This window comes from Gracilinanus agilis, chromosome 6 (genome assembly GCF_016433145.1).
Source record: "Gracilinanus agilis isolate LMUSP501 chromosome 6, AgileGrace, whole genome shotgun sequence".
NCBI lineage: Eukaryota > Metazoa > Chordata > Mammalia > Didelphimorphia > Didelphidae > Gracilinanus > Gracilinanus agilis.
Window position 1 is genome coordinate 59,668,258 of NC_058135.1, and position 13,574 is coordinate 59,681,831.

At 37.3% G+C, this 13,574-nt stretch overlaps 1 protein-coding gene across 4 annotated transcripts in view; it reads left to right on the top strand.

The window, feature by feature from the left end:
- Positions 1 to 2,131, top strand: part of EGF (epidermal growth factor) — a 114,516-nt gene extending 112,385 nt beyond the window's left edge. For all 4 annotated transcript variants that reach the window (XM_044682433.1, XM_044682432.1, XM_044682434.1 and 1 more), the window contains one exon: positions 598 to 2,131. In XM_044682433.1, the coding sequence (XP_044538368.1) occupies positions 598 to 785 (188 nt within the window). In that variant the 3' untranslated portion in view covers positions 786 to 2,131. The remainder of the gene's footprint in view (positions 1 to 597) is intronic.
- The last annotated feature ends 11,443 nt before the right edge of the window (positions 2,132 to 13,574 follow it).

Sequence of the window (13,574 nt, forward strand, 5' to 3'; positions counted from 1 at the left end):
CCCTGAGGCAAGTGTTCTTAACTTGAGTCCATGAATTTGTTTTAAATATATATATATATATATTCATACCTGTATTTCAAAAGATTTGGTCTCCATTATAATCCTAAGGATTGTACTTTATGTATTTAAAAACATTTTGTAAAGGGGTCCATAGCATCAGCAGATTGCCAAATGAGTCTAGCAAGCTTAATGTTGTGAAGTAGCTTAGTTATTATAGTGACTTTTGAGAGAAGCTAGGGATGCTTAATTTATTTTTATTTATTTTTTATTTTTATTTATTTAGAATATTTTTCCATGGTTACTAGATTCATGTTCTTTCTCTCCCCTCTTCCCTCCCCCAGCTTATTTTTGACATGGTCCATTGCTGGTATTTCTGTATGGTAGATTTGGGAGCATATGGTAAAGAATATGTTACTTAGAATCTAAGATGGACTATCTTCAGATAAGGAGGTTTGTGTTGCCTGTAATTATAATTTAGAAAATTTTTTTGATTGACAAGGGCTTAACAAAAAAGGTTAGGAACTCTTTCAATAAAGGCTTTTTCAGTGTAGGTATTGGATTATCCAAATAATGATGTTTCTTATACCTTTTCCAAAGGATCCGTATGTCTGCCATCTTGGAACAAAGAAATGCAGGTCTTAAGAGGGATGGAGAAAGTCAAAGGCTACCACTACCAGCTCTCCAAAGGCAATGAGACTTGTCCTCAGGAAACAGAGGGAAGCCCTCATCACCTTCCTTCAAGAGGCGGCCCTCTTCAGAGAGCCTCCCTCCCTCATTCCAGCTAACTCTCTACAGCATCTGGATCAAAAGAACCAGAATGTGCTGTGCCAAATGAGACTGACTCAGTAAGGTACTAGACTTAAAAAAGAAAAACAAAATTGTTGTTCTATAAAATGAAGGTCTTGGACTCTGTGATCTCTTGGACTCTCTGGTCTCTAAGGTTCTTTCTAGCTTTTAATCTCATGAGCCTGGAATTCTAACAACATAAGAAACATTTCCCATTGGAAATCAAAGGAGAAATGAAAAGCAGATGTCCATGTTTGTCTCTACACCCAAAAACCTGGTCCCAGTGTCACTGTGCTGGAGGCAAATAATGGAGTAGTTTTCTTCTTTTCACCTCCAATCTCACAACTCGCCCCACTTGCAGATCCTAAGATGCTGGAGAATCATAAAGGAACTCATTAGAAACAAACCCAAGAGAAAATCTACTGCTACAGCCTTGGCTTAAGTCCTGGATGTACAAGGTTGTCTTTCTCCTGTCATCAGAAGAAGTGGAAATGGCTGGATTCCACCATGGGTGTCAACTCAAGGGTTATAGAGTATTTTTTTACAGAAAGTTATCAGAACGTTTAATTTTTCCAACCAGCTCAATGCTGGAAAGTGACTTAGTTATTCCAGTTTCTGTTGGAAGAAGCTAAGGATGCTTAACTTATTTTCAGCATGGGCCATTGCTGGTATTTTTATACAGTGGATTTGGGAGCATATGGTGAAGAATGCAGTACTTAGAATCTAAGATGGGCTATCTCTTCAGATAAGGGATTTATGTTGTTTGTAATTATAATTTTAAAATTATGTTGGTTATGATCTTTAAATATTTTAATTTCTGAATCAGATTGTGGGTGTGCCTCATTTGATCAAGAATTTTCAATGCCTTCTATTGCTTCTTGGCTCATCACCAAACAGTACTAAGAAAAGAAAAAGATGAGTCCTTTGATGGGTTTTCACAAAACTTTTTGCTTGTTTTTCATTGTGTGTAATATAGAATTGTAAACCAAGAGGAAAATTTATTTTTATCATGGAGAATAATCAATAATTTTTAATTATTTAACATGTAAATAAACCAACCATAAGATTAAAAAAATAACTATTGTACATAAGGGTATCAGTATCCAGTCAAATCCCAGAAGTTATTGAAGTTGAACCGATATGAATTGCTAAGACTGATGTTAAGATCTCTAACATAATTGAAATCCAGATGGATTTACACTTAGGGCAAGACTCAAAAGAGCATATTTAATTAAATTCCCATTATACAGCCAAAGAATTGTTATCACTGAGAAAAGAGACAGGCTCACTCCACTCTGGATCATTTATGTTGTGGGGACAATTAGATGGCTTGTATATTGGCTAATCCCATTGTTTTTCACTTCTGCTATTTGAGCTTTAGACACATCAGTTATTAGCACTTATGAACCAAGGAGAAGAAATGAGATGCAACTCACATCATTCACACAATTACTTTCTACTGCTCTGGCGGAAGGTTTGGTGAGGGAGAAATATTAAGATAAGACTGCCAATTATGTATGTTTTGCAGTTGTTCATGCTGTTCATGCCCTCCAGTGGAGAATTCATTTCACAACCTGATGTGCCTGGGTGCTTAAATCTCTCATAAGTGATATTATTATCAAAATAATTACTCAGGAAAAAATTAAAGGAAGAGAAATGCATATACACATGTATACATATATTAAAAGTTATATATGTGTGTATACCTATATATATATATATGTACATATACATCCACATATATCCTCCAAACTTGAGTCTTTTATGAAGTTAAAAAAGCTTGGGTGGCTTTTTTATGGCTCTTATTTTTGGATTTCAACAATGAATGATGCTATTATATCATAAAAGTAGCTCTCATTTCATCATCCCTCAAAAAAAAATTGGTCTAGGATATTCTAGATGGTTAGAGAAGAATACTTCCTATAAACATTTAAGCATGATTTGCAGGTCTCAAAAAACTGTGAAAATCTTAGATTTTCTATAAATCAAATCTATGAAATAACCAGTCAGATTCCAAGACAATGTGGCCATTCATGGCCTTATGGCTTTACACTTTTTAGCTTGTGTCCTCTCCTGCACATTTATATCTAATTCCCAATCCCAGTTTCATTTTTTCTGTTGTCGTTGGCTCAATTTACATTTTTTCCAGACTGTTTCTCTTTTATTTTCTGAATCTGTGACTAATTGCAAATCTTATCATATATAATTAAAATAAATGGTCTACCCTTTCTTCTCAGGTCATTGATGAAGATGTTAAGTAAGATTGGGCATCCTGCTATCTCTTGATATCACCTGGTTTCAGTTCCATTCATTAATTTTTATTTCCAGCTTGTTTCCTTTTCATAGTTCACAACTGATTATTACAAAACACGAGAAAGTATGATAGAAATGCTGCAAAATAAATAATACTATGAGCAAGTCTTGGTGTCCAAGTTCATCTGACTGGCCATAACAAAAATGAATTCCTTGTTCCAATTGTTATTTTCATTGTTATGACATTATGACCTTAGAGGGGAAGGTTATTTCTTTTGATAACTTTTACATACCCAAATGTGTCAACTTACCTTTTGAAGTTCACAAGTTCACAATTCATATTTGTTTGAGTTTGGTACTCACTCACCTAATATTTGGAAATAAAAACAATACAGAGAGAAACCACATGGTAGCTAGTGGGGAAGAGTATGATTTCCTGGCTGAATCATAGAATCAACGGAACCAATCCAAGAAAATATGATGGCCCACTTTTTGACCTACACAATACTGTGCCCATTTAAAATATATATCTAAAAATATATATATCTAAAGTTCTGACATTTCCTATCTGATTGAGAGTTTCCATTTTCCCCCCTGAAAGTTATTCAGCTACCCTGTCAACCTAATAGAAAATGAGAAAGAGGTCAAAAAGTTTCTCAAGCTTAAAAGAGACCTTTCTGTCCCTCCCATCTTTTACTTTAATCATTAGGATGGTTTAAACAAACTCATTCAACTTAACCATGGGTATGGTGTTATATATAGCCTTCTGCTAGATTCTTGGGAGATAAAAGGTTTAGATCACATGTGTCCTGTTCCCTCCTGTGGCTAACAATCAAGAAAAAAACAGGGCCAAGACAAAATAAAACCAAGATAACTTCATAGAATATTAAATGGTTAAGTTTTTTATTAAGGTGCATCTGATATTTGATAAGGAAGGTTATTATTAGCTTGGACATGATGGTAGGGGAGGGAGCATGGGGGTATTGGGGGAATGAAGTGGGCTTTAAAGTACTGTCATGAATTCAATGAGAGAAGAAGGAGGAATATGTCATGGTATGGAGAACAACTTGAGCAAAAACAGTAAAGAAGTTAAGGGTGGGTTAAAGGGCTGAAGTGCAGTTTGGCTGAAGGGAAATAAAATGAACAAGGTCCAGATGGGTTAGAAAAGTTTGCAAATTGTGGAGGGATTTAAATATGAGCCAGAGAAGTTTGATCTTTATTTGGTAGGCTAGCAGTATTTGCAATTTATTTATATTTATTTGTTTCAACTCTGGTTCCCACCAGACCACCATGAAGTCTCCTGATTGGCTTTGGACAAATCACTTAATTTCTCTGAAGTTCATTTTTACTCCCTAACTCACACAGTGGCTGTGAGAATCAAATTTTAAAGTAAAGACAAAACCCTCTTTTGACTCTCAAATGCCATTAGACTACTATTAAGTAATATCAGCTGCTCTAGGGACCTGAAAATAATTTTCTCACTTATCTAGACAAAGTTCAATAAATCAAAACACTGCCAGTAGAACTGAATAGTGTCTACTTTGGCATTCTTATAAAGGAAACCAGAACACAAACTAAATACAGTTAAATGGAAGAATGGCTTGTGTTTTCTTTAAGGAAGTAAATAAAAGAGTTGGCTGTTATATTCTGTGCTCAAAACAACAAAAAACATCAATTCATGGACCATTTGGTTAACTTGCTTTCCATTGTTATTCTGGAATAATCAATAAAGGCTGAAAAGGAGACTATTAGATGGGTATTAGATCAAGGAGGACTTGAAGAACTCATCTGTACCTCCAGGAAATATTGCTAATTATGAAAACCCCTCTAGAATTCCTATAAACACTTACATGAAGAGTATTACTCAACAACATTCTGTCATTTTTTTTAACCCTTACCTTCTATCTTAGAATCAATACTGTGTGTTGGTTCCAAGGCAGAAGAGTGGTAAGGGCTAGGCAATGGAGATTAAGTGACTTGCCCAGGGTCACACAGCTAGGAAGTGTCTGAGGCCAGATTTGAACCCAGGATCTCCCATCTCTAGGCCTGGTTCTCAATCCACTGTGCTTCCCAGCGACCCCCTGACATTCTGTAATTTAAGAAAGTTTTGCTACACATAATGCAACTTAAAAAATAAACCTCCATTTGGGAGATCCTGTCCCCAGTGAAAGAATATGTGTAGGTGAAAGAAATCTATAAAACTTTCATTTGGGGGACAATATTTCTCATATACTCCTGAAAGGATTTCATCCCTATATAAGATAAGAAATTTTGCCAAGACCACACAAACTTAGGCTCTGTTATACTAGGAGACCTTTTCATAAACAAGCAAGCAAGTAGGCAATAAACAAACATTTTTTAAAGGTGTCCCTCATGTGTTACAGGCACAAATTTTTGGTGCTATAAATACAGAGATAAAAGGGCCATAGTCCCTGGCCTCAAGGGATCTATATTCTAATGAGAGAGATAACATCCATCTGTACAGGTATCAGCAAAGCTTAGGTAGCTGGCAACCTCCAAGAGGTAAGCACTAGCCTCTAGAGGAGGGTGTGGAAAAGCCTCATGTAGTTAATAGGTAAGGGAAAGGAGAATAAGCTCATGTAGAAGGGAATGCTTGAGCTGAGGCTTGAAAACTGGGAAGTTCAAGAGACAGAAGTGAGGAGTGGGGCGCATTCCAGATACAGGAGATAGCTAAAGCAAAGGCACTGTGTGAGGAAGGAAGGTCATCACCTCTCCAAGGCTAAAGAAAAGTTAATAGTGGATTTTGAGAGGTGGGGGCCAGAGATTATCCCCCTAAGAAGATAGTCAAGATGGCAGAAATGGACAGTTAAAACTGCTCCCCCTGTTCATGGATGGGATGCCATAAATCAATATGCAACTACACAGACTGAGGAAACTTGGCTCCATGGGCACTAAACTGTTGTTTATTGTTTATTGTTGTTTAATATTGGAGGTGGTGGTGGGGCAATGGTAGCCCTCATTCTTACTAGGACAAGGGGTGAATAAAGGTGGAATCTGGTTGGACTTTTCTTGATTTCTCCATCATGCCCCCAAGAACTTCTCAATCCTGTGAGGTTACTTTAGCCTTGCAGCTCATCAGTATCATCTGCCCCTGGGGAGAGCAGAGAACTCCTCTGTATACCTTCATTTAAGGAGGTCACCTAGGCTAGCTATTTCTTCCTTTCTCACTGAACTTGATCATGGTGGGTACCTACTCTAGCTTCTCAATGCCCTTTTATACAATGTTTTCTAGTGAACCTTGTGCCTCTTTTTCTTACTTGTATCTCCAGTACTTAGCACAGTTCCCAGCACAAAGTGGACTCTATTTTTCTTAAATACTTACATTCTGCCTTAAAATCAATACTAAGTACAGGTTCCAGGGCAGAAGAACAGTAAGGGTTAAGCAACTAGAGTAAAGTGACTTGCCCAGGGTCATACAGGTAGGAAGTATCTCAGACCAAATTTGAACCCAAGACCTCCCATTTCTAGATCTAGTTTTCTATCCATGAGCCACCTAGCTGCCCCACATAGTGGACTCATTAAATATTTTGTTATTGTTCAATGTCTGGCTCTTTGCAACCCCATTTGGATTTTTCTTGGCAAAGATACTGGACTTGTTTGCTATTTCCTTCTCCAGTTCATTCTATAGAGAAGTCATTGAAGCAAACAAGATTAAGCAACTTGCACAAGGTTACACAGCTAGTATGTGTGAATTTAGATCTTCCTGGCCCCAGGCTCAGCTCTCTATCTATTGTGCCACCTAACTGCCAGTTGACTAACATAAATATATATGGGGTGTTACTTCCATGTTTGGGGGAGATGGTGTTTTAGATCGAGCAGATTTCTAAGGTAGAAAGGATTGATCTCCCCATTCACTGAGATAGAACCTGACCTAGATCTTGCTCATTGCCCAGAAGACTCTTGTTACCCCAAAACAATATGACGAACACAGGCAAGGGGCCCACCATGAAGATACTTGTACCTTTACATCTATTGTAGAAGATAAAGAAGTAGAGAAATATTACAGAGAACTTGACAAGGTCCTCTCAAAGCAAGTCACTTTATACCTTGATAATGAATGCAAAGGCATTAATTTAATTCTTATGTGTCAAGAAATTTGTGATTTCAACACGAAATGTGGATGGAACACAAGGAGAAATATATTAGATAATATGGTTCAGGACTGAGAATTAAAAGAGGCCAAAGGTTTTAAGGTACTAAGAAGACTGATGGTATTGTTTGTTTTTTTTCATGATATCTCATGTAATTTCGTCTTGGAGAGTTGCCTAGGTTACTGGGGGCCTAAGAGAGTTGTGTACTGTCACCCAGCTAATATGTATCAGAGGTGGGACCATGAAGCCAAGCCTTTTTTACCTAAAGGCTAAGTTTCTTTCATAAGGAATTCTTTTTTAAGAATAAAATTGGAAGTCACCAAACATCATGGAAGATGAAGCTGTCAAAACCAGAAAGAACTAATTTCCAAAATGGAAGCCATTTCAGAGTAGGCTCTCTCTGTAGAGTCAATCATTGACTACTCAGCAATTTGCTTAGAACAAAGGTCATAATTAACACAAAACTAGAAGGGTAAAGAAGAACAGAGAGAGTATATGATTACAACAACCTGACCTGGGGAGTCAACCAATCATTCACTCAACAAAATGGTATTGTTTCTCTGCTATGTGACAGGCTAGAGCCAGCAGCAAAGGCACAGATTTGAGATTCCTAGAACAATAACTAGGCTATTTTTCTAATTTTTGAAAATAACTCCTTGTTAATTTGAATTGTTATTGTTCCATTTTAACGATCATGTTGGCCATTCATGATCCCATTATGTGGTTTTCTTGGCAAAAATACCGGGCTGGCTTGCCATTTCCTTCTCCAGTGTGTCCCCATTTTATAGATAAGGAATGAGACAAATTGGGGTTAAGTGACTTGTCAGACAATTAGTAAATGTCTAAGGCTAGCTTTGAACAAGGGAAGATGAGTCATCTTGACTCCAGGCCCAACACCCTATCTACTGTGCCACCTCTCAGCCCATGTTGGATTTTTCATGAACTCATGAAGTTTTCTTGACAAAGATACTAAAGTAGTTTGCCACTTCCTTTTTCAATAAGTCCTCATTTTACAGAAGAACTGATACAAATAGGGGTTAAGTGACTTGCCTAAAGACATACAGCTAGTGAGTTTCAGAGAGCAGATTTGAACTCAGATCTTCCTGACTCCAGGCCTGCTAATTTGAACAGTATAACACTAAATCTATGATTTAATTTACAAATTCAAACTATCAATCTGTAAATAAATAAATATCAATTGTATTATATTGGCACAGCTACTTATATTTAGCAAAGTATTTAATAGCCTCTCTTGTTATTCTTAGGGCATCTAGGTAGCTAGCTTCAGATACTTACTAACTGTGTGACCCTGGGCAAGTCACTTTACTCTGCTTGCCTCAGTTTCCTCATCTGTAAAATGAAGAGACATTAGAGAAGGAAATGGCAAACAACTCTGATTTCTTTGAAAATAGGTACACTACTGTTATATTGAAACCCTGGGAGCAGAGAATCTTATCCTTGATTAGTGGGTGAGGTCCGTTGGATCTTGGAATGTTCCCAGGGGCCGTGAGAACAGGGGAGAAAGCAGTTGGCCCAGGGCGGTATAAAATACCCTGGCAGACCTGACTTTGGGTTCCTTTCCTTCCCTTGGACTTGAGATCTGTGGATCTTGGTCTTTGGGATTGGTGACTTGCTGAGCTCAACCTTGCAAGATCCTCCTGTCTTATACCTTACTAGCATTGTCAACCTGAATCCAGACCATCACTCTTCTGATTCTACTGCCCCTAGATATTAGGAAACCAAATCATCTATAGATATCTAGGTTTCCCAGGGTCCAGGAGGGATCCGGGAAGTGGGCAGGAGAAGAAGAAGTGGGTGGAAGGGGTGGTATACCTGAAGGCTGTTTAGGCATAACATCTAGCAGACAGAAGAAGAAGCTGAAAGACATCAAGCAGCAGCTTGCTTACTCTGGTTTGACTTTGGCCAAGCTGAGCCAGAGAAGCTAACTAACCTGCCTACAGCTCTGAGGGTTTATCGTTACCAAATTAGTTAGGGTTTCCCAATTCCTCTATCCATCCCCAATACCCCATCTTTGCCAATTATAGATAAAGCCTTTTAAGTACCTTCCTGGAGTGGTTATTTCATAGCTTCTCTGGGAAGGGAGATACACTGTCAGATAAACCGTTACCAAGCTAATAGAGGCCATATCCATTATCAATCAACCCCAGGTGGGACCTGAAGGGATACCTTCCATAGACCTGAAGGATCCTGCCTGGGCACTGTTATAAAGGAGGGACGTGTCACGTCATCTAGCTAGGGCAAGCCTCAGTTGATCTTGCCCTAGCCACCTATCTGGACTCCACTGCTGTCACACAATTATCAGTGGTAGTATCCAGTTTAGTTCACCCTCCCTCTCTATCCATATACATTCTTGATATTTATATAACACTACTCAACTATTGGAGAAGCTGTGATATGATCCAAGATTTTGGGGAACAATTTGGAACTATGCCCAAAAGGCTATAAAACTTTGCTTATCTTTTGACCTGACAATACTAGTAGTAGGTGCATATTCCAAAGAGAGCAAAGAAGGACTCATGTACAAACTCTTTTTGTACTAACAGCTCTTTTTGTGGTTAGAAATTGAGTGTTTGCTCATCAGTTGGGAAATGACTGAATCAGTTATAAAATATTATTGTGATGGAGTACTATTATGCTATAAGAAATGACAAAGTTGATATTTTATTTAGGATTTTCACATCTTTATTCATTAATGAAATTGTCCTATTATTTTCTTTCTCTGTCTTTGCCCTTCCTGGTTTAGGTATCACAATATTTGTTTTATTAAATGAGTGTTGCAGTACTCCTTCTTTACCAATTGTTCTAAATAATTTACTTAATATTGAAATTAGATGATCTTAAAGTGTTTGGTAAAATTCACTTGTAAATCCAACCAGCCCTGATGCCTTTTTCTTAGGACATTCGTTTATAGCCTGTTCAATTTCAGCAACAGAAATATTATTTGAAGAATTACTTGTCTATGTTCGCTTCCAGAGAAAGAACTGATCAATAGAAATAAGTAAGATAGAGTAATATATATGCACATATCTTTTTGCTAAATGATGCCTTCTTTAATGGAGGTGGGGAGGGGACAGAGAATTAATTGGGTATTTTAATGTAACAAACCTACAAATAGATAAATAAATATTATTGTTCTTTTAAAAAAAGAAATGACAAAGGGGAATGGTTTCAGAAAAACATGGGAAGACCTATCTGAACTAATATAAAGGTATAGGATTAAGAAATAAAAGAGGCCAAAAGTTTGCAGATTACTAAGCAGATTCATGGTAACCAGTAACAGTAATCTTGTAATAAGTATTAACTGTGAAAGACTTAGGTATTTTGATCCAAGACAATGACTCAAGACAGTTCCAAAAGACCCATGATGGAAAAGTGCTCTCCACCTTGTGGAGATTAAAATTAATATGCAAAATACAAAATATTATATTTATGAATATTTTATTAATAATAAACTAACAGAGACCTAAAAGGTTACTAACCAGCCCGGTCCCAGGAACAAAAGAGAAAGAGGGAGGCGTTACAGCCAAATATAAAACAATAACGTGACAATGCAAATGTGGAGGCGCAGGAGAGACTAAAGGGAATTTTGGGAAAACTAAGGGACTTATGGGGGGATGAAGTCCAAGCTTCAAAATCTCCATTTATACAACATCCAGAGAGAGAACTAAGGAACTCTGAGTGCAGAAGTAGTTAAGAATAATTTTCTCACTTTCTTTATTTTTCTTGTTTTTTTTATTTTTTGTGATGTGGCTAATATGGAAATATGTTTTGCATGATTTCACATTTATAAATGATTTATTGTTTGCTTTCTCAGTGGGCGTGGGAGGGGAAAGAGTAGGCAGGAAAGAGAGAGAATTTGAAATTCAAAAGTAAAAAATTTTAAAGATTGTTAAAAATAAATAATAATTAAAAATATAGGGGCAGCTGGGTAGCTCAGTGGAGTGAGAGTCAGGCCTAGAGACAGGAGGTCCTGGGTTCAAACCCGGCCTCAGCCACTTCCAGCTGTGTGACCCTGGGCAAGTCACTTGACCACCCTTACCACTCTTCCACCTATGAGAAAATACACCGAAGTACAAGGGTTTAAAAATATATATATATATATTTGTTTCCCTCATTACACTGTGAACTTGAGAACAGGGACTGTCTTTTTTCCCTTTCTTTGCATCTCCAGCCCTTAGCAACAGTGCCTGGCACAAAGTAAGCACTTAATAAATGCCATTTGACTGACTACAGGGCTATTATGTATAAGAGGAATTAGATTTCTTCTGCTTGGCCCTGGAAGGCAGAACTAGGAATGATGATGGGTCAAAGATACAAAGAAGCAAATTTCAGCATGATATAAGGAAACCCTAAGAATCAGAGCTGTCTGAAAACAGAATGAGATGCCTGAGGAAGCAGTGTGTTTTCTTTTTCTCTAGATGTTTCAAGTGGAAAGCTGGAGGACCTTTTGTCAGGTATATTTTAGAGGGGGTTACTCTTTTGCTATAAACATTGTATCAGTGGCTTTTTTTTTCCCTTCCAACATGCTATTTGCCTTGAGTAAACAGTATAATGAATGTTTAAATTTGTGCATATGTAGATTCCTTTCACTAAGCAATAACAATTAAAAAACATTCCTCACAAGTTCAAGGTCTGATGTATTTTGAGATAAGTATGTACCTATAATAAATAGGTTATATTTGTTTTGCAAATAGCATGGTATAAATTCTGGGTAAGTTAAATTTATATTGAAATAAATTATTTATAAAATTTTTATATGCAATGACACTATTCAAAAAATTTTGCAACACACCTAGCAAAACACATGGGTACATCCTTTGAGAGGTGCAGTTCTGTGAGATCAAAAATCCATCAGATTAGATTACTGAAATGGCAAGATTTGGATACAAAATTTTCTTCTCCTTCTTCACTGGTCAGCCTCCAAAGGACAAATGACTTGGGAAAAGCTATGCAGTGAATCTGAAAGAGATATGGCTTGACTCAACCTTCTGGGTCTTACCTGAGCACTGATTGATAAATCCTTTGTGGAAGCGTGGAAGACACATTATTTTCATCCTTCCCTTTTGCCTGAGCTGGCTTTTCGGAATTTTGTCATCTCTGACATACTACAGTACGCAAAAAGGTTTGCAGATTTTCTTCCATAAGGCTGAGAAGATATAGGGTGTCCTGGGCCACCCATCTTGAAATGAGCTTCCTGAAGGAAAGTAGAGGGACTAATGAGAAATGATTTAAGCCTGGAGATATAAGGAACAGTGAAAGGTGACGCAGTGAGTGAGCAAAGGAAAAGTAAAGCCACAGAGACCAAGGGAAAGCTTCAAATTGGCAATCAAGCTTTAGAAAAAAACATTCTGCAGGAAGCACAAGAGGATGCTGAAAGAAGGGAAGGGAACTTTTGTCTGGTTTCTTAGAGAGGCGGTTCAAATCTTCATTATCTGAGTGCACTTTGACCAATCTTCTTTTGATTTTGCTTTGATCTTTGAAATTCAGTTGTTTTATTATATTCTGGCCAGTTTTTAGTTCTGGTGTTTCCATTCCCTTTCCAATTGATTTCAGGGCCAAGTTTTAAACTTATTAAATTGGGTTGTGAATTGATACAGCAACCTCCATTGCTTATTCTTTCAAAACTGGAAGTGTATAAAAATGAAGAAAAAACTTAAATGTGTGAAATACTTTATAGTTTACAGAACACTTTTCTGTCAGAACAAAAGTTCTGATGAGCTTTTGAAAGCCATATAGTGCAATTTTCAACTTTCCCATTTAGCAAATAAGGAAACTGAGGATTAAGGGGTTTAAGGAGACATGTTCACGATCATTTTGTTTATACATAAATGTCAGATCTGGACTTGAACTCAGGACTTGTAACTCTAGAATTACTGTTGTTTTTCATCTCAGATCAGAATAAATCTTCAAATGATTGCATAAGACAGGATACAAATGGAAAGATGAAAATGTTTTTAAAAAATGACTTCAAGGCTCTCAGTTTCTGTTTTCTTCACTGCCATCACCATCTCTTACTTTTCCATGGCACTGGACGTCTCAGAGATTTCTTAGAAGGCATTTTCCTCAAGGTCTCTTTCCCACTCTCTTCTTCCTTTTCCCTTTCTTCCACTAAAAAAATTGGAATCTGTGATTTTTTTTCAAACATTTATTAATATTCATTTTTAACATGGTTACATGATTCATGCTCCTCCTTTCCCCTTCACCCCCCCGCACTCCCCCCACCCATGGCCAATGCACATTTCCACTAGTTTTGTCATGTGTCCTTGATCAAGACCAATTTCCAAATTGTTGGTAGTTGCATTGGTGTGGTAGTTTCGAGTCCACACCCTCAATCATGTCCACCCCGACCCATGCGTTCAAGCAGTTGTTTTTCTTATATGTTTCCTCTCCTGCAGTCCTTCC